At 35.0% G+C, this 22,826-nt stretch overlaps 3 protein-coding genes across 3 annotated transcripts; 2 read left to right on the forward strand and 1 right to left on the reverse strand.

The window, feature by feature from the left end:
* Positions 1-11,200: 11,200 nt before the first annotated feature.
* Positions 11,201-12,370, reverse strand: LOC145093426 (uncharacterized). The gene has a single exon (XM_079031552.1). It carries the CDS (start codon positions 12,195-12,197, stop codon positions 11,436-11,438), a length of 762 nt encoding a protein of 253 aa, XP_078887678.1. The 5' UTR covers positions 12,198-12,370; the 3' UTR covers positions 11,201-11,435.
* A 6,346-nt stretch (positions 12,371-18,716) lies between these two features.
* Positions 18,717-21,521, forward strand: LOC145095909 (protein FAR1-RELATED SEQUENCE 5-like). Its single transcript, XM_079033721.1, has 6 exons — positions 18,717-18,873; positions 19,436-19,563; positions 20,246-20,468; positions 20,552-20,571; positions 20,653-21,090; positions 21,378-21,521. Exons 1-6 carry the CDS (start codon positions 18,717-18,719, stop codon positions 21,519-21,521), a joined length of 1,110 nt encoding a protein of 369 aa, XP_078889847.1.
* A 33-nt stretch (positions 21,522-21,554) lies between these two features.
* On the forward strand, positions 21,555-21,944 carry LOC145095911 (uncharacterized). Its single transcript, XM_079033722.1, has one exon. The coding sequence runs from the start codon at positions 21,555-21,557 to the stop codon at positions 21,942-21,944; it is 390 nt and encodes a 129-aa protein (XP_078889848.1).
* Positions 21,945-22,826: the final 882 nt, after the last annotated feature.

The raw sequence follows: 22,826 nt of genomic DNA on the forward strand, positions 1-22,826 counted from the left end.
CAGAACTCACATTTTGAAAACTTCGCGTATAACTTCTCGGATTGCAGGGTCTCCAACACTAACCTCAAGTGTTGTTTGTGGTCTTCTTCACTTCGGGAATAGACGAGTATGTCATCGATGAATACTATGACAAACTTATCCAAATAAGGACGACACACCCGGTATAAGGACGACACACCCGGTTCATCATATCCATAAACACTACCGGTGCGTTGGTTAAACCGAAGGGCATTACTACGAACTCGTAGTGTCCATATCGAGTCCTGAAAGTTGTTTTGGGAACATCACTTTCATGAACTCGCAACTGATGATACCCTGACCGAAGGTCTATTTTAGAGAAGTAACTGGCTCCCTGGAGTTGATCGAAAAGGTCATCTATTCGAGGAAGAGGATATCGGTTTTTGACAGTCAACTTGTTTAGCTCACGATAATCAATACACATGCGAAAGGATCCATCCTTCTTCTTGACAAACAAAACCGGGGCTCCCCAGGGTGAGGAACTCGGTCTAATGAATCCTTTGTTAAGCAACTCGTTAAGTTGACTGGATAACTCCTGCATCTCTGCTGGAGCTAAGCGATACAGAGATTTCGCTACAGGAGTAGCCCCAGGAATTAGGTCAATACGGAACTCGACCTGACGTTCGGGAGGAATTCCTGGAAGCTCTTCGGGAAACACATCAGAAAAATTACAGACCTCGGGGATGCTCGTGAGGTCTTTAACTTCCTCTTTCTCATTGATTACATGGGCTAAGAATGCAATACACTCCTTTCGCAGGAGTTTCTGAGCTTTGATGCAGGAAATGATATGAAGGTTGGAACCGAGTTTATCGCCATAGATCACTAGAGTTTGACCCGAAGGAAGGTTAAGATGGATAGCTTTTTCGAAGCAAAGGATATCTGCATGATTGGGACTCAACCAATCCATGCCAATAATGACATCAAAGCTCTTTATGAATACGGGCATAAGATCGATAGGAAATGAATGGTCGTTTAAGGTGAGAATGCAATCTACGAATACCTCACTCGCACTCTCTTTCTCTCCGTTTGCCATTTCGACGGTAAACATTTTGGTTAGAGGTTGGGAATCATGTTTTAGGTTATGTTTGAATGCATGACTAATAAAACTTCTTTCAGCGCCCGAATCGAAAAGAATATTAGCATACGAGTTGTCGAGAAGAAACGTACCCGAGACAACATTGGGATCGGCAACTGCTTCTTCTTGTCCCATAGCAAGGACCCTTCTTGTGTTGCCAACAACAGTCTTCTTTGGGCAGTTCCTTTTAAAGTGTCCGGCTTCACCACAGTTATAACAGGCTTGACCAACGCCTGTTCCCGAAGATTGATTTGTCGACTGAGTCAGAGCTTTGCAGTATCGAACAGTGTGACCCTTCTTACCACAATTGGTACAGGATAGTTCTCGACAGGGACCAGGGTTGTGGTGATACTTGCATTTTTCACAAAGAGGGAGGTTACCAACATATCGGTTGGTAGGATTTGGTGCTGTGGATCCCACAACAGAAGCAGTAGTTACGGGGGTAGTAGCAGCATGAACTGCTACTGTTTGTTGTCTTTTGGAGGAGCCTTGGGAAGATTGACCCTTCTTTTTCTTCCAGAATTTTCTTTTCTCGCCACTGCTTTTGGTCGACTCAGGGGCAGCAGTGGTGGCTTCCTCAATATCATCACTGTGATGAATTATAGCTTGGGCTAGAGTTTTAGCACTGTCATAAGTATCTGGAGGAGCAGCTAAGACATGACCTTTGGTCGGATTGGTTAACCCCCAAATAAACCTCTCGATCTTTTTGCTTTCAGGAGTGACTAGTCCAGGGCAGAGAAGGGCAAGATCATCAAATCGGGAAGTGTAGGCAGCAATGTCGGAACCTTTCATTTTCAAGTTCCAGAGTTCATGCTCCAGTTTTTGCATTTCGCCTCTGGGACAATATTCAGCAAGGAGAAGTTCTTTCATAGCCTCCCAACCCATGGCATTAGCTACGGGGAGAGTTAAGGATTTGACTCGGCCATTCCACCAAGTCAATGCTTTATCAAGGAAGGTACAAGCTGCGAACTTGACCTTATCGGACTCATCACAGGCACAGATTTCGAAGATGGATTCGATTCTCTCGAACCATCGGGATAAGGAAATGACACCACCAGTGCCATTGAAGAAAGAAGGCTTCGCATTCATGAAGTCCTTATAGGAACCCTCCTTACGGCGTTCCTGATTACCATCTTGATTTTGATTACTACCTCCTGAACCACCGGTATTTAGCTGGGACATGGCAGCTGCCACCGCGGCGGTAACAGCTGTTTGAAATAACATGGGATCGATTTCAGGAGGAGGTGGTGGAGGGTTGTTGGAGTTGGATCTTCTTCTGGGAGGCATCTTGATCTAATAAGATCAAGAAAGAGAGAGGATGATAAGTCCTCTGAATTGAATCGAGAGATATGACAGATATTAATTCCAAATAAGCGATAAAGCAGGAAAGAGTTATTGAAGCAGGTAAACTATCGCTAACGGAACGATCGGGGGTCTACAAATGTACGATGATTCGAGAAATACTCCCATAGTATTTCATGGTTTGCTACAATACCGGCTCGAAGTTTGGGGTATTAAGGTAAGTTTTAGGCATGTCGCATACCACAATCACTCCCAAGCACATGTTGGCCGTGTCTCGAATGAATATAGTTGGCCAGGCTATATTGACCCTAGACACGACTACATAACTGCCCAGGTTTAACTGCAATACACAACACCCGTTTACTTATGTTTTGTTCTACTTATAGATACGAATCTCGACGGTTCGGTATACTTTTATATTTTGGAAAATACTTGTAGTCTGAAGATACTTTTATTTCAGAGCACTTAGGCCCCTTTAGTGTTTATAGTTTTATACCATGTAAGGTTTGGTATACTTTATTCACTATAAACAAGGGCTCTGATACCAATCTGTCACACCCCGAAAACCGAAGGCGGAAACATTTTCGGGGTTGACTCCACGTTAAGTATCAAATCCAATGTACATAGTAAGTAAAGTGAAACAAACATTACATTACATATTAAAAGTTTTACAATTTGTTTCAAAAGACACAGTTTATACAATTGTGATACATAATATAGTTATAAACAAAATGAACGAGCCTTGCACGCACACGATCCTGGATCAAGTAAGTCTTCGGGTACCTGTACTATCGTTGACCTGAGAACACAAGCAGTTTGAAAATCAGCATAACGCTGGTGAGTTCATAAGCAATTTTGTTTTGTGAAAATGTTTATGTTTCCTTTCTATTTCTGAAAATGTAACACACGCCAAGAAAATCCCATATTTTCTTAAAAGTTGGTTGTTGTTTCGTAAAAGTAATGTATGGTTTAGTTATCCCATTTCATTGTTTTATGACTTTAATGTATCAGTGTATTCCCAGGAAAGTCCCATACTTTCCTGAAGGGTAATAAAAGATGTAATGTTATTCAGTTGGTTACTCTTGTCTGATTATGTGTATGTTACCCAGGAATGCCCCATGCTTTCCTGTGTTTGTTTTCATTGTAAAAGATGTATTCTGTTAGACCTGGTTGTGTACAAGATTTCCCAAGAAGGTCCCATACCTTCCTGAATGTGGGTTATCATATGTAAAAGATGTAAAAGATGTAAATTGAATCCTGGTTATCTGTAAAATGTAGTATGTGGTTCATTATTACTATAAGTAAATCTCTGTTATCCTAGTTGCGAGTTCCATAACCATACTAAAGACTGAACCTGTGGCAATAAGTAGTCTACAGCCTTGTGGCAATAAGTAGTCCACAATCCTTATGACTTTCGTCACCCTTGAACCATTTCGGTTCGGCTGTAGCTAGCAGCCAGGTGTGGGGTAGTCAGCCCCGTATAGATCTATACACTCAAGTCACGCTCTCTAAATCCCAGAGATTCTGGTTACGGGTGTAGTCCTCCACTCGCGTATCTCTGTGGAGTGTTTACCGAGGACGTGTCTCCAATCATACGGAATAACAAATTTACTAGTAATAATAGGATAATCCTCCATTCGCGTTTCTCTGTGGTATGTTACCGAGGACAAGACAGTGTACGAATTATATTATTCATGTGTTATAATGTCATGCTTTTAACTGATAATTTGTAGAAACCATTTGTGAAATATATAAAACATAACCGTTTATAAAATCCATTTCACAAATAATTGTTTAAGTGAGCTGTTATATTCTACTGATTATCAGTTATGTATATCAGTATTAAAAACATATGGAATGTGAAACACACACACGAAAATATGTTTTGAGTACAAGAAAAACCCTTGTACTTTGCTTGTGTTCCCCCCCTGAAAACAGTGAAAAATAGTGAAAAAGGTAGGGGTATGAACTCACCGGACGAGAAATGTGACGAATTGGGATGCTAAGAGTTGATCCGAGGCTTGTAAATACACGAGGTTCCTAATTATAATGTAAAGATACACATTTGTATCTAATTAGGACTTAGTTTATTCATATGATAGGGACACTTGCTTTAAGTCGCGAAAACACTCTGATACAAGTGTTTGGAGGGACCCGGGTGATATCTTCGGACTTGTAATGGCACTAGGGACTTGGGACTTGAGTTTACTCTCCATAAGTAAACATTTAAATGAGTTTACAACCACAAAACACACACATACATGAGTTTACGGCCGTAAACTCATGTGGGTGTGGTTTTGGGTGTTTAAATTGCTTAAATGGACATGGGGATTGATGGAATGGATATCTAAAATGCCTAGGAACACTTGGAATGAATTTAAATTATCAAAAATGATTAATTTATGGGAGTTTACGGCCTAGCATAGGCTCCTGGCCGTAAACTCCTTAATCTTCATGAAAATGGTGTTAAATGTTGTTAAAACAAATCACATGTGATTAATAGGATTATTCCAAGACCTAGCTTGAGTTTTATGGGACATTTGAGGGGTGTTATGGAGTTTACGGCCCATGAGACCCTCCTCATGGCCGTAAACTCTTATATAGGGTGATACAAAGTGTTTCAAGGTCTAAAACTTGCATAGAAGGGCTTCTAAAATTCATCTAAAGGCTTTAGGGGTGTTTAGTTTGCATTCTAACACCAAAAATCTTGGAGTTTACGGCCCAAGAACAAGCCTTGGCCGTAAACTCTTAGAAATCCCACAAATGATGTGATTAAGTCCCTTAAACTATTTTTGGTTGGTCCTTTGATTTATTCCAAGGCTTTTGGTGGTGTTGGATAGCTTTCTAACACCTTAGAAATGAAATTATGCCTTGTTTTGGGGAGTTTACGGCCCAAGCACTCACCTTGGCTGTAAACTCACATAAGTCCCTCAAAAGTTATGTTTCAAGTGTCCAAATGCTAAAACCAAGGTCCTATAATTCATATCTAATCCATAGAAGTGATTTGGAAGGGTTTAAGGGCATGAAAACCCTAGTTTAATGAGTTTACGGCCCAAGAATGATCCTTGGCCGTAAACTCCTTCAAACTTCACAAATTTCATGTTTCAATTGTTTAAAGTCCATAGCTTGAAGCCATATAACCATATCTAAGTCCCAAACTTGTCAAGGAGGGGTTTAAGGGCTTAAAAACCCCATTTAATGGAGTTTACGACCCAAGCTTGCTCCTTGGCCGTAAACTCATGTTCTTGGTCCTAAAACTCAATTAGTTCATCAATTTGAAGGCTAAAGGTGTTGAATAACATGCTAAGGTTACCTTAAAGATTTGAAGCCTTAAACTTGAGATTTGGACCTTAATTCTAGCTTGAGGAGAGAGGTTGTAAGAGTTTAGTGAGAAATTGGCCAAAGGCTTCAAATGGAGTCTTAAACATGTTTATATAGTATTCGGGAACTGGACACGATAGAATTCTACCCGATACCGACGTTAAGTGGGGTTTTTGGTCGTACCCGATTGAGTTACCGTAACCCGATACGGTGATTTCTAGAAATATTCCGATCACTAGAGTTAGGTGTTTAAAATGATTTCTAAATGTATTAAGACACCCATTAAGTCATTTTAGGTCAATATAAACTAATGACTTAATAAAATGGCGAAATTGGAAACGAAATTGAAAATGACGTTTGGTTGATCGGATCGGATTACAAGTTGTGATACAAGAAGTGACATGAAATTTCTGGTTGTTACATAAGTTGTAAGTTCTGTTTAGAAATGTTCTCCTGTTCCTATTGAAAATCCTATATTTCCTGCTTTGATGAAAGATAAGTAAAAATGACTCTAAAATCCTTTCTATGAGTAGTAAGTGGATAAAAGCTATATAAAACCCAGAGTAAACAAACAATCGATTGTGTGTATCTACCTTAAGCCCACAACTAAACAAGGAACATGGAATGAGGCGGAAGACACACCTCCCATTGGTTGTTAGATCATCGTTGTATATAACCCTAGCATATTCACTTGGTACTCACGGAGTTAACTGTAATAGTTCCTTTATATTTGATGAAAAGATCCTTTAAGAAAACCCTTATTTCTTTTAGTAAAAATTGGTAACCACAGTGATCTCTTAGTTTATACTAGCTTTATATAATCTAATATCGAACAGATAGTTAATTGTGTGAATCTGCTCTAAACCCACAACCAAACAAGGAACGGGAAATAAGGCAGAAAGCAGACATCTAACTATCTATCGGGTATTAATTATATATAACCCTGATGTATAAACTAAGGTATTATAGCATTAACCACCTAAGGTCCTTTAAGTTATTTTGGTTTAATAAAATGGATTAAACCCTTTAATGGTAAGTTTCTAGTTTTGTATACCAAATGTTCTATTTGAAAAGCATGTTTTGTACTAGAAAATGTGCATTGAATTAGTGTCCTATGACCTGACCCATACTCGGTACCCCTTATGACGACTTGGTGTATATGGAACATATATATAGCTAAGATTGAATAGATAGTAGGCTGGGTGAATCTACTCTAAGCCTACAATCAAACAAGGAACAAAAAATGAAGCAGAAAGCACCATCCTATTACCTGTCGGATCCGATTAATATATATCCCTGATGTGTACACTAAGGAATCATAAAGTTAGCATTATAGGTCCCTTTCTATTGAATGTACTAGACTTGACTGTTCTGTTCTTCGTTTGAAAAGATGTAAGTTTTCCCTAGTTTATAACTATCTTAACTCGAAAATAGTTGGCATTAAATTTCAAGTGGAACTGTCACAATATGAAAGTAATGGGAACATGTAACTACTCATTTGTCTTTTGAATTGACATCCCGACGTATTGATTACCTTAAAACAAGTTTGTTTTATTAAGGTCATAATGTGATGAATAGTACCCATACTATACGCTCTCCCTGCAAGAGATTCTGGGGACCAAACGTGACTTCCGCAAACAAATTGCTAAGCCGTGTAAATTCACATTAAAGTTATATGAACATGTATACCCAATTTACCATCACCTTTTGTTTAGAGCAATGAGTTAGTGATTATTGGTATAATTAGATCCTATATTGTTCTCCTGCTATAGCATTTAGTATGTTCTTTCTGTTTATAGTATCTTAGTATGTTCCTTCTGTTATCGTGTATTGTATCTTCCTCCCCGTTTCTCTTTATAGTATGTTCTAGTATCTAGTATGAACTGAACCCCTAAATTATACCTATTATAGTTTACTAGTATGTTTACTTGAACTATTATTGAAAAGACTCATTTATATACTAAGTTATGATTGTACTTTAAAAACAGAGTTTTATAAACTATAAAGTAACATAACTTAAAAAGAGGTTTTGAAATGTTTTGGTCACTTATAAAAACATAAGCAAGCATTGAAAGATGTTTATATCAAACATTTACACAATTATCAATTGTGTTTAACTTATATTCCCCCTCCCCTTAAAAGCATTTAAAACAGTTTAAAAGATTGATTATAGGGGTATGAACTCACCTTATGTGGGTGATTCAATTGCAGATGCATGTAAGGATGAGAAGTTCCACGAATGAACTCCCGAGACACAAATGTGTCCTAAATGGCATATATTGGCATGAATTATAGTGTTTAGAAGCAACCATATACAAGGAAACACCTTTAGGGACTAGGAAACACTTGAAATGAAGTGTTGAATCACATGTGATTGATCAAAGGAGTGGTCACGACCACCAAATGGTGTCTACGGCCATGGTTTTACGGCCATGGAGTTTACGGCCATAAATTCATGGCAAAACATGTATAAGAGGGTGGTTTAAGGTCCTATCTATCATCCCTTAGGGTTCAAGGTCTAGTGCTTGGATATAAGAAGGGTTTGCGGCCAAAACATGACCAATCCATGGGTTTACGGCCAAGGGAGAGTCCATGGCCGTAAACTCATGATGTTTATGAGCTTGATAATGTTTTCAAGGCTATGATCTAGTGATTAACAAGCCTAACTAGATGATAGATGGAATACTCACACTTTTGAGGGCCTTTGGGGAGTTTTTGGCCACCAAGAACAAGTGTGTGTTCTTGGTGTTCTTGGTGAAAGATGAAGATTATGGAAATCTAGACAAAAGATTTGGTTTCATGGATGAATCAAGAGATTCTTACAAGATTAAGAAGGATAACAACTTAAAGGTGGAAGAAACACTTGCGTTTTTGAAGATCTAGGATGAAAGGCTTGATGATACTTGAGAGAGAATGGGTGTTCTTGACTTGAAAGTGGAAGGAATGAAAGAAAAGTGAAGGAAATGAGGTTTTAAGGGGGAGTTTACGGCCAACCTTAAGATTACGGCCGTAAACTCAAGTGTTGTGGCCGTGAACTCCTTTTGGTGGTGATTAAGGCTTGAACGTTGTACAGAGACTCTAGCAGGTACTTCCTAACACTCATTCCTTGAATGTATTAGGCTTAAAACTCATTGGAATGACCCTTAACAAGGTTAGAAGGCAATGAACTTAAGTCTGACTCTCGATTGGCTGGACTTAAAAAGTAAAAAAAAATTCAGGTTGTCACAAAGGTCTAGAAAACGTCTTGCAAGAAGAGCATGGTGTCACCCTAGGGTTTCTAGGGAAGACCTATAAGGTTTTTTTTGCTTCTTTTTAGGGGTTCGACACCTATAAATACAGCTCCCGAGGAGTCCTATTCCAAACACGAAAATTCACATCTCTCTCTCTCTCTGCGATTTCTTCCTGGTTTCTAAGTATTAACTTTGCGTTTATCGTTTTCCATTGTTGTTGGAAAACCAACATTAAATCCTAAGATTTTACTCTGTTGCTTACAACTAATAGATACGAAATAAAAACTTTTAAGGACATGAGTCCGATGCCTACAGTTTTCTACAATAAATATCAACCATCAACAAGTCGATTTTACATTATTGTTGCACATTTAAATTCCTTCTGATTTCTTACAATCAGATCTGATCGTGAATGATCATTATAAATAACTGAATTTATTATCTTACAACATCTTGACATTTAATCTTCAATATTAATCGGTGGTTGTTTGTAAAAGCGTTTTGGATATTTAATCATAAATAGTATATATCCATTCGTTCGTGTGTTAATTCTAAATAATTTGTAATTAATTCATAATATTGATTATTGTATTGTTTAAATATCAAGCCTGAAATTTCAACAAAATGCAATTAAACAGATAATCATTTCATCAATTGTCCACCTTTAAGCAAATCTGAAATTTTGTACTATGTAACGCTGCCAAGGTTGGCATTCACCAGTACAATCGAAGTAAATGTTCATATAGATAGCGGGCCACACGTACGTACATAAAGATGGACCCTTTTGGTCATTATTCGAGCCAACTGTTACATTTACAAGATACAAATAGGTAAATTTAAATTCAAAGGTAGGATAATGGGGCGTCGTATTGATTGTGAATCATTTATTTCACCTATAAATAATTAAATATGTATTCACTATGAGTCAAAAGTTATATTTCAAAAACGATTTTAAAATTTAGTTTTATTTTTTTTTTCAAATTAAAATTACGATGTTTATATGATTAATATTTATGTTAGAACTAATAATTTCTATTATTGTAATTGTTGATAGACCTGTGAATCCGACGAGTTTTGACCCTGATTAGAGAATTAGAGATTTAATTGGAAGCTTCCTTCTTTTTTCTGGTAAAAAATTAGACTTTATTCCCCTAATACAATGGAATTGCCAACCCTTGTTAACTCCTTTAAACGTGCCAATATTTCTTGTATTGTCTTTGTTGGCGTTGCTTAATTTATTAGCATGTTTTTAGCTTTAGTGATCATATATGTTTTTAGATGTTAATTTTTTTTTTTTCAGTTTTTGTTCTTTTCTTTTATTTTTTAGATGTCTAGCTTTTTGAAAGAGGTCAATTTGATAAGTCCTCTTTTCATCATAAAAACAAAGTATATTGTTATTGTGGGTTAAATATTATAAGTCCAATGCCATCTTTAATATATATATATATATATATATATATATATATATATATATATATATATATATATATATATATATATATATATATATATATAATTTTCATGGGCCACATTTTTCATTTTATTCCCCAGTTTCAAATTGGCTTGGGTCAGCCCTGCATCAATTTCTATTGTGACAGCTTCAATGTCATATACTTAAAAAAAAAAAGAAAGAATTAAAATATCATTTTACAAAATAAAAACATTGTAAATAACGGATTTTACAAAATTGAGGGATTAAACTTGAACTTCCCTCCTTAAACACTTGTAAATTGTGCATAACATCATGTGCTTTTACCTATTGATTACTCACATCCCAATTTGATTTTTGTATATATTTATAATATATTGAGTTTTTTTCTAAAAACATAAATACTAGACAAGTGCCTTCAAAGATTTGTCGGTTACAAAACATCATTTACACATCATCAAACGCCTTGTAGCCTAGCGATGTCACGTACATCGAAAAACTGTCCACCTCAAATGCTAGAGGATTCAGGTTCCATAATAAACAAAATTATATAAATTTACTTGTAGGATTAATAAGTGTGTTATATATTTAGTTCTTCTAAAAAAAACAATATGGGTTTTTTTAGGTGATCCTACAATAATACCTATCCAAATGCAATAAATGTTTTTATATAGATCCCGTGTTTGATATAAAATATATATTGTTGTCTATTCATCAACATTAATCTTTCCTTTTTGATAATAAAAAACCTAAATACATCATCCAAAAATATGACTTCTAAAGTATTTTAACTAAATATATAAAGCATATCTAAAGCGTGACATAAGTTTGAAAATTTCTCCCACGTAAACAAGATCAATACAAAACAACGAAAACATGTTTTCATTGTTTAATCTAAATTCCCTCATGTTTTCATCGACAAACTTTACATTTTCAAGGGTCAATCGTTCATGAGATTTACAAGCAAGAAACTTCTCATTCAAGCATATTTACAGTTAATAGAACTTGAAAAGATCAATTACAGAGATACAGAATTAAACAAAATTTGCGTTTGATTATTCTAGAATGGAAGCATTTTACCCATTCCATTGACATTTGAGAACAACCCTACTTGCCTATATGGTAGATACGATTTCCTCTTACCCATTTCATTTTCTGCTCTTTTTTGAACGTAAAACTGTTCATGAACAGGAGTTTGAGCCTTCAACCTGCCGGCGACTTTGGAAACCTCACCGGAATTCTGTTTTTGCTTTCGAGTTAGCACCACCACCGGTTCCTTCCCTTGGCTGTTGCTCCGCCGGAGCAAATACCGGATCTTCCACTTCTTCGATCCAGATCCGGTAGAGCTACTCTTCTTAATTTTATTCATAACAGGTGAAGATCCACCTTTGGTCTTAGGCCTCCAAACGCAGTAAGTTCCAGAAGGTAGAGCTTCCAATTCGTCGGCTTCTGATGATGAACAAGATGAAGATTCTTCTGGTTTATCAATGAACATCTTATGTAATGAACTGGTGATAGAATCAGAAGCATGAACCTCAGGATCTACCTCATCTTTCAGCAGAAGATCTTGATTGAAAAGAGGATAAACAGTCCAGCCTCGCGAGTTAATCACTTTAGCTGAAACTTCCTCTTCGGTTAACTTCAATGAAAATTCAAAATCATCTTCATTGGAATCCCCAAATTCGTGAAATAAAGCTCCCTGTTCTTCACGTTCTTCACCTGTAGCTTTAGCGGCTGCTGTGGATGTTGAACTATTAGAAGTGTAAAAACTGAAGCTAGGACTGGATCCAGAACCTTCTGTTTCCCTTAGTTGTTGTTCCATTATTATGCTGAAAAGTTTCAGTAATCTTTTGGTTTTTTTATAATGGGAAGTGAACAAGTAGATGAGGAGTAGAAATTGGTAGCAGAGGTTATTTATAGAGAGGGGACTATTATTTTCCGTTTTGTATTTTAATCGCGAATCAGTATCAGCTTACTTAATCGTGTACGTCGTTAATAAAATACGGCAGATTCATTGAAATTGTTCCCCCACCTGCACAGCCACACAAGTATAACTCACATATAAATATTAATGCAAGTGTTTGGACCAAGTACTAGTGTTTGGACCAAGGGCTAGGACCGTGGGCCTCACATGTAGGTCGTGTCGTGTCAAGACATTAAATAGAGTGAGAGAGATTAACTCTGAATTGCGTCATGTCAATCTGTTTGCTTCCGTGTCGGTTTTTATCCGATTTCGGGTTAAGATTTAGACGTTCCAAATATGTTGTGTCATGTTGAAACATTTTACAGATTAGAAAATAAGAGACGGTGAGACGAGAAGGAAAATGTGAAACGGTGGAGTTGGAATATGAAATGACAAAATCACTAATAAGTTTAGAAGGCCAAATTGAAAAATAAGAGTTTGGGATGCAAAGGTGCTAGGTCGTGAGGGTGAGATTTAGACGTTCTACATATGTCCTGTCGTGTCAATCCATCTACATAAACTTGTCGAAATCACTTACCTAAATACGTTTATTTTGTGTCGGTTTGTTGTGTCGTGTCAGGGTGAGTAATGTCTCTGCGTAATTCAAGATGGATCTCAGCATTATGTCCGAATTCTCTTCTTGCCACGTACTAATCATTGCAAACTTCTAGTTGATGTGTTCGTGGAACGGTTTTGCTTTCATCATACTCACATTTAATGTTTTATTCATCTTCGAATATTATATTATGTAATATAATACACATATACATCATCTCTCTCATATTTTTATACTAAAAAAATATGGTGTTTGTAGTAGATGTCAACGTTTTTTAAGAGCTCGAAACGCTCACTCAACATCTTTCTTCGTTTTTTCCTGAGTTTCTTTTTGTTTTAAAGTTTAACCTCTTTTGATCATTAAGTCATGTCAACATTTTGAAAAACATGATCATAATGCGTAGGGTAGATCCCTTCCACATGATAATTCTGATACCCGTAACACGGTTAATGCATTACAAAAGAAAATCTGATGAAGTTCCGTTATATATGTCCTTGAATATCAGTGACATATTTAGAGCATTGATGTTGTTAAAGGAACATGAAGCACCGAAGAAGGCATGTTGTGTCAAAAAATCGTGTGACACAATAGCTTAATGTATGATAGTTAGATAGCCTTGGTTAGCTATCATGTATTGACCATGATATGCTTTCAGGCAATTTCTCTATTCCCAATAGAGACAATCCAAGATTCTTAATATTCCAACGAAACCATATACGTTTGCATGATGACCAAGTACGCGTGGAAATCATAATATGCCCATCTAGTCGATTGGGAGGGTGGCATATGATATCATTCAAAGTGCAACTTTGCATTTTTTTTAATGGAATAAAATATAATGTATCTCTTTGCAACCGGGGATTGTTAGAATTATGGACACTCTTCCATAAACAAATGTTTGTTCAATCTGAATTGACTTCGGGAAAAGCACCCTTGAACAATTACATGCTCGTCCAAATAATTGTACATGAGACCTTGGTAGGAAGCTTCACGATTTGTATATGTATATTTCCTTTTTTAGGCATCACGTTTTCAGCTTTCTTATTGTGTCGTTCTTTTATCTTGCTCGCCACAGTGTTAATAATGCATATCGACAGTTGTAGCAATATCTCAAAAGTTCCCGAAGATGAATAAATTTTGAAGATTGTATGGAAGAAAGTGTCTGTACCATTTAAAAATGTGTTTTAGGTCAGTTTTTATAGTGTTTTAGAATTTAAAAAACCAATTTTATAAAAGTATTCGTTAGCTTGACATTCAAATGAGAAGTCAAGAGAGAGAGTCTCGGAACTAGACCCATGTTGGCTCAGCATGCTAAGGTAAGGCATGGTCTGTGCTAAGCACACCTTAGCAAACACGAAATGCCACATACCCTCCAACCTAAAAAATAAATTTATATAAAATATTCTTTATTCAACACAAATATACAAAACTGAGAAAATACATGTTCTCAATTAATTGAAAAGTTTCATAAAATATTCTTTAGACCAAATTGCATGTTTTTTTCTAGCCTATCACCTTTACTCCACAAGATTCGTTCCTAGCATATTTCAACACTATTTCATACATTTGTTTTTATCTTTCGTCTCTCTCACTAACGATTGTTAAACCCCTGACTTAAATCCCCTCATGTACAATGCAAATGAGGGTATTTTGTTATTTTCTCATATTAATTAGCACCCCCCCACACATACACATTTTCCCACTTTCTTTCTTTCTTTCTTTCTTTCTCTCTCTCTCTCTCTCTCTCTCTCTCTCTATATATATATATATATATATATATATATATATATATATATATATCAAAATGCATCTACAACAATTCTAAAAATCACTGGAATAATTTTAATGTTCAAACCTAACATTGAAAGATGAGTTGTTGTTTTGAAGTTAGTTATTAATTTAATTTGATTGCATGAAGTGGTGTTTCTAATGAATTGAAGTGAAGAGGACTTGAAATGTTAAAGATGGTGAAAAACATAGGATTTATGTGTTAGAAGTCTAAAGTATGTTAGTTGTTATCATTCTCCTGAAAGATCAAGGTCTAAGATGTAAATTACTGAGCTATAAAAACAAGCAAAGGGTGAAACTCTGATCACTTTTGTCTCGTGTTCTTTCTACTAAAACTGTAAAGAATAGAAAAAACCATTTTCTCTTCTTGTGTAGCACCCGAGTCGCCAGATATATGAAGTTAATGATTTAATCTATTTTAATTCAATTAAAAGGTGATGGAGGGTTTGTGAGTACGCTAGGGGTACACTAGGTACGCATGGTGTACTCCTTGCGTGTGCACCATCAGGGTCCCGACGTATGCTGGGCATACTCAAGCCAGGGGAAAACCCTAATTTTTAGGGTTTTCACCCTATTTAAAGACCTTAAGTCCCTCAAGTCCATTACCTTTTCAACCTCCATTGCCCTTTTAGTGCCAATCTCAAACCCTAACCTTCTTGAGTGTATTTTTGAGCTTACCTTGAGTGTTTGGGTGTTCTTTGGTGGGTTTGAAGAAGAAGGAAGTTTGGGAAGTAGCAAAGGAGAAGAAGGAGCTTGTAGATCCAGAGTTTGTACACAATTTATAGCATGTTAAAGGTATAATGTCTGAACCTCATTTTAAGCTTAGATCTAGGTTTATAGTAGATTTTAGCATCTTTTGATCCCATAACTTGGTTTCTTGGAGTATGAGCTACTCCATACCATTTGAGCTATCCTTTTGGAATCTTGTAAGTGTATGGAGTCATAAAAATTGTTTCTTACAGGATAAGACTCAACCATGCGTGTGTTAGTGACCAGCATGTGCGGAATCGATGAGTTCATGTGTTATTTCATCCTACTCGTCGAGTAGGTTCTTGCACTCGACGAGTAGGAGGCCCTGAATGCATATTTTCGAGTTTTGCTGCTGGAAATGGACTAGAAACATTACCCTAAACTGTTTTGGTCTTATAAAACTTGTGTTAGATGGAGTAATGGTTATGCTAATGCATTTACAACGGCAATTATCAAAATTTCAAGTTTTGTATGTGTTATTTATGATTCTTGAAATTGTTGATATGAATGTCCATACACTTATGAGTTTAGAAGATCATAGGAATTACTTGCAAATAGTTTGTTGGTTTAATTCTTGATCTTGATGTGTTTTAATGGAATCCATAATTTGTCCTCAAGTTATAGATTACCAAAAGTCTTCATTTTAAAGTCCATTAAAGAATGTATAAGTTACATAAAATGAAGAGTCTTTCATTTTAATAAACCATTAAATCACAAGTTATGAACTTGAAAAGTTTTGAAAGTTATAAAACATGCCCTCAAGTTTTGGAACATGTAAAGTCACTTTAAAAAACTTTAGTTCCAACCCCTAGAATTTTAAAAGTTAAAATTCAACCCTTATACTTTATAATATTATAAGTTTATATATATATATATATATATATATATAAACATATATATATATATATATATATATATATACACATATATGTATAAGAACAAGTCGTTTTACCGTTAGTAGGCCTCATTCACGAAGCCGGTCTATAAGGGGGATATAAGGTTGCTGCCTATAAGATGGCAGGTTAATGGGTGTCCACTCTCACCCATCGCTTCCTTGACTGGTGGAGGGTCGCTAGCCGAATAGGTAGGACAATGACTGTAATCCTCATTAAAAGTATGATGGTTATAAAGTAACTAAATGTTTATAGAAATTCTCGATCTTAGTTACTTTAGGAATATCTGAATATGGTGCTAACCCATGAAATTACACTTTGCACTTTTCTTAAGTCGTTAGTCGAGCGTGTGTGGTTAACCGACACACTAACCTGGACTTAACAAGGTAGGCAAATGGTGGCTTAACGTTTATCATAGATCGGTGGAGCACGTGTGGTTAACCGGCACATCAGTTAGGTAATAAAAGTTAAGAGTACCAAGTAATTTGCATGGTTAATTCACACCTTGTTCTGTGATCCTCGGCATCCCACTCACAAAACTTGAAGGGCACACTCGAGATTGAAACATGCCATTGAAAAGTTCAATGAATCTCAAAAGAATCTAGGAGTTTCAAAACCAATTAAAACCTAATAATTTATTTCGTTTTTCATGGTGGAAATTGGTGAATCGTCATTCACCTACCTTCAAATATTTATAGCTTGGATTACGACATCCCTCTTCTAAGTTATAAAATATTTGGTTGGGTCCTATCCTTAATATTACATTTGGGTGTCTTATTAAGTACTATCTTTATATCTAATCTAAACTTGTTCTTTTTTTCTTTTTAGATGTCTTCCAACAATGCTGCTTCTGGCTCAAACCCTACCGGCTCCTTCTCTCTCATGAACCTTTGTGGGAGAGTCATCTTTAATGGTTCCAACTTTATGGATTGGATCCGGAACATCAGGATGGTCACGAGATTACAAGGACAAGGAATATGTCCTCGACAAGGAGCTGAAGGAACTTGATGAGTCGTCTGCTACTCCTGATGAGATCACTGAATTTCGGACTCATGAGAGAGATGCCACCAAAGTGGCGTGTATCATGTTGGCCACAATGAAAGTCGAGCTCCAAAAGTCCTATGAGTACCATTACCCTTTTGAGATGAACTAGGACTTGATGGACCGCTACCATCAAAGTGCTTGTTAAGAGAGGTATGACATCATCTCCTCCATGATAACAACCCGAATGAAGGATGGTGAACCCATCACTTTTACCTCCACGATGTGGAGGTAAAAGTTGGTGGAATTTGGCAATCATATTAGACCTACAAAACCTGTAATTTATAGATTTTTTTACCTCCACGACGTGGAAATAGCTTTACCATGGTGTGTAAATGGTTTTCCTTTCCGCACACGAACTTGTAGACCGGCACAGGGAGTTTTCAGGATTTTTTGAGCTTCTATAACGTGGAAGTTCCTTTTCCATGGCGTGGAAACTATATTTAAATTTGGTTCGAACATGAAAGTCAACCAAAATTTTGTCTAGTTTCTAGGACATCTTTAATCTCCTTAATCGGAGTTACGAGTCATTAGATATGGTCAAAACACCGTAGAGATGTCAAGATGTCAATCTACCACCTTTTTGTGTCTTTTTCGGTTTGGTTCTCCTGCTTTTGCATCACAACTCCCATTTTAATTGTAATTGAACATATCTTAATCAAATATATTAAGATAATATCCTAAAATATATAGTTAAATAACACCATATCAAAATAGATCAACTTATCTTTTGCTTGTCCTCAAGCAACAATTAGATTGTTATTATGTCATATCAAAACTTTGCTCACCAACATCACATGGAATAACTTATTTTTAATTCGCAAATTATGTCTCGCATCAAGGCATATTTTTGTTTCTAAAAGATCCTAAATACTTCCTAATCCAAAATACTCACAATCCTTGAATTTATACCATTTTATTACTCCTTTGTTTCAAAAGTTATTACCAAATTTCTAAGAGACATGACAAAAAGCAAATTTGAAAACAATATATATATATATATATATATATATATATATATATATATATATATATATAGGAGTAGTATCAAATGAGAACACCTAAAAGGTTGAGAACGCGAGAACACTTATCAACCAATCGTTTTATTATGGTATTTAAGTAAATTTGTATTTAATATAATTTTTAATTAATATAATACAATTAATAATCAATATATTATCAATTATTATTTACCTATAATTAAGGGATATTCCATAGTGATCGTTGAATCGAAGATACGATTTCTGATTTCTAGTATACCATTCGTGATTTAGTCAATCGAAATCTGTATCTCTACATCGTTTATGGTTGAAGATAACAACGTAGGAATTTTTTAACGAAGCAATATCGATGTCGGACTGTTTTGATTACAGTAGCGATGATACCGAACATGATGATCAATATGGCGACAAAGCATTCGACAATAATCAATATGATGAAGACGACTTCTATCATTCGGATGATCAACACAGCGGAAGAATTCAATTATCTGATTATGCGAGTGAAGGTAACAATTGAGCATCTTTTAAAGACAAATCGTGTATTACAATCAGTACTAAATGTATGTATATGATGAATAAGACGTGTCATTTATTCAGTACATATTTGTACATGATTAATCATATACATTTTATGTATTAATTAGTTAATGCTTGTGTATATCACAAATCGGTGTTGATTGTTTCGTAAGTTTAATATAATGTTTCTTAAGTTTGATAAACATTGGTGATTATGCGACAACACAATTATATATGATAATGATTTAGATCTTTTTACATAGTTATGTGTATTTTAAAATGAGTAAACACTTCAACTTTGATTACTGTTTCACACACGTTGATTATGATTAGAAAATTGTTTAGTTTATGGGGACTCCTAGTTTATGAATACGTAATTGATCTAAATTTATATCATGTCTCTCATGTCGCATTATTGTTTTTTGTTGTCTAAAAAAACAGGTACAAATCGAATTGATTCTTAAGAGGAATCATTCAATAGTAATGTTGTTGACTCGCCCAGTGGGAAAACCAAGTTGTGGAAACCTATTGTTCCTAAAGAATTTATGCCAGATGTAGATGCTACTTATCAATCATTAGAGGAGGCGGTTGAAATGTATAAATTATATGCAGATAAAGCAGGTTTTGGTGTCATGTTAAATACAGTAACGAGGTTTGGTGACAAAACCATTAAAAAAAAGGTATGTAGTGTGCAACAAAATGGGTAAAATACCTAACAGATCAACTGACACTTTGGATCCTGAGGGAACTGGAAGGAATAAACGAAACTCAAACTTTAGAATCACGGACTGCAAGGTATTGATAAAGTTTGAAAGGTTACTTATGCGAACTAATGCTTGTAAAATATATGAGTTTGAAGAGAAGCACAACCACCCCCTAGAAACTAAAGAAGAAAGACGTTATTCCAAACGTGCACGATGACTTAGTTATAAAGACAAGGAGTTTATAGTGCGTTCTTCAACATATACACATAAGTTACAAGCTAGTTTGCAAGGAGGTTATGAAAATGTTGGCCCTGAAGCAATTGATTATAAAAATTTTAGAAGGAAGATGGGAAACATTATAGGAGACAAGCATACACAGCTGGTTGTTGACAAAATGAACATGAGGAAAGACAAGTTACCTAACTACACATTTGAGTATAAATGTGTTGATAGTGTGTTAAACGCAAGGTTTTGGGCGAATGAAACCGATATGTTATATTACAAGAAGTTTAGAGATGTGATCTCATTTGATGCTACATTCCGAACAAATAAGTATGCTCTTATAGTTATCTTTTTTTTTTCTTTAAATATGATTATTGATGTTTTTTGAGTTTATAAGCATTGTTCAATTTGTTTTTAATTACGTTTTTAATACAAGTATGGAATGACTTTTGTGCCGTTTACAGCCATTGATAACCACAAATGTTCGATAAACATTGGAGTAGGTTTGTTAAGCAACGAGTCAATAGAATCTTATCGTTGGTTGTTAGAAGCTTTTTTGAAAGCACATGGAAAACACCCTCAATTAGTGTTAACAGACCAAGATCCAACAATTCTACAGGCCGTTGAAGCAATATTTCCTAGTTCTAATCATCGTTTATGTATGTGACACATTATAAAAAAAAACTACAAGCTAAGGTGTGTACATTTTGGTTAAAGTTAACACGCATCATTTTGTATTCAGCAATGATTTACACAGTTTACGTATTTTTAAAAATGATTAGCATAGATATTGTTTATTCATAGATAATCTTATAAAATTCTAATGTTTTATTTAGGTTTCAGCCGATTTTTTTGAAAAACACTAATTTTCAAAAGCGTTTTACTAAGCTTGTTTGGAATGTCTACATCGAGCCTGAAGTCTTTGAATCAAGGTGGGAACTGCTTATGAGAAGATTCAAACTACATGACAAAAGATGGTTCAAAGACATGTACAGGGATCGAAAGCTTTGGATTCCAGCCTATTTTAAAGACATGCCACTACACAGTCTGATGAAAACTACTTCAAGGTCTGAAAGCGTCAACTCATTTTTTAATAAATACTCTAACTCTGGTAATTTGCTTATCTATTTCATGATGAACTACAACACTGCAATTGGAAAGCAACGAAATGGTCAACAGAAACTAGAACATGATACAAAAAATGCAAAGCATGAAATGATGCTTCCAAGTGGATTACTAGAACATGCAGCTACGGTTTACACTAAAACCGTTTTCTATGAGGTCAAAAAGGAAATATTTAAAGCAGCCTGGTACTGTTCTATTGACAGTGTTGAAATGATTGATGGGTGACAAGTTGTTATGATACACAAACAGATAAGAGAAAATAATTGAAGATAAAATGCAAGGTTATATTCATCATTTAAACGTTATTCATTAGTGATCATACAAGTATATTTTATCATTATTTTTAAATTACATATACTTGTTTCAATATTATGCAATAACCACCAACTAATATGTTACTTCAATCAGTTACTAACATACATTATTTTTATTATACAATGTAGGTGGAACCAAAGTTGCCTGAAAAAGAAGTTAAATGTTCATGCAATCACTTCATACGTACTGGCATTTTGTGTCGTCATATTTTTCTTATATTGAAAAACAACCGTGTTGAAGAGATTCCAGAGCAGTATATTCTCAGAAGATAGAGAAGGGACGCAATTTCCAGCCATTTGCTTGCCATGAAACATGTTGCCATGGAAACAGAAGATGACACCTTTAAACTTCTAATAGAGGCATACAACAATATTGAATACTGGTTGGATCATTTCAAAAGAAGCAAGGAGAAATTGTTAAAATTTGTTGAAAAAACACGTAACTTGAAGCAGGAAGCAATGGAGTTTGTCCGTTCAAACCAAACATCATCTGATAATGATGAAAAAGAAATTATACGGATGCTTGGAATACACAGCATTCCTAATGAAATAAATATCCATCCACCTTCATCTATACGTACCAAAGGTAGTGGAACTAAGAAAAGAATGGTTAGTGCAATTGAGAAAGTTGTTGCAGCTGCAAAGAAAAAAACCAGAATGTGCACAGGTTGCAATCAATATGTTAACCATAATTAGAGGACTTGCAAAGTCAGACTTGCACGAGAGTCAAAACCACCGTAAAATGGCCCATTCGTTTGCCCAATAGATTTTACTTTTATATTAGATTTATGAATAAGAATATGTTTCTATGATTTAGTATGTTATTTTATCTTAAAACACCTTCATTATTTTAAACGTTTTGTTTTATTCAACAATGAATAAGAGCATAAACAAATCTGTTAATCCTAACAGATTAATGATATTAACAGGCATTTAAACATCTGTTATTTGATTAAAACAGTTTTCACTTAGAATAGATATATTTTTCCATTGTTGAAATTATAAAACCATCAATCATTATAGACTACAGTCATATACAATTCAAGCAGTATTCATAGTTTATTGTATACTGTTAGTAGTATATCATAATAACAAACGTTTGTACGATTAACTTTTAAAACACCTATACATCATATATTGATTTATGTTTGCTTCTGGGTATATTTTAGTCATAATTTTAATCATAGTAGACTTTAAACCATTTTTGGTAGTCAATAATGAAAAATATCATAAATACATTAATTACTTTCAACATATTAATGATATGAAAATTGTGAAATACTCTCCTATTAAGTTAAAACAATTTGCATTTAAAATATAATATGTTATGAATAATTCATGTATTTATGCTGTTAGTCAATATTGAAAGTTCTGATTGTATGGTCATCGTAGTATAGCATATTAACAGTTGTTTGTTAGTAAGAAATCATTGGTGAATATACATTAAAATTATACCAGTCATGTTAATCATCATTTTTTGACATAATTTAATTTTTCAAAAGTTAAAATTATAACCATTAAAATATCACCATTCCATTACTAAAAGTAGCAAACCAAAACGAACTATTGTACGTTCTG

This window comes from Lactuca serriola, chromosome 3 (genome assembly GCF_051521515.1).
Source record: "Lactuca serriola cultivar US96UC23 chromosome 3, Lser_US96UC23_V15, whole genome shotgun sequence".
NCBI lineage: Eukaryota > Viridiplantae > Streptophyta > Magnoliopsida > Asterales > Asteraceae > Lactuca > Lactuca serriola.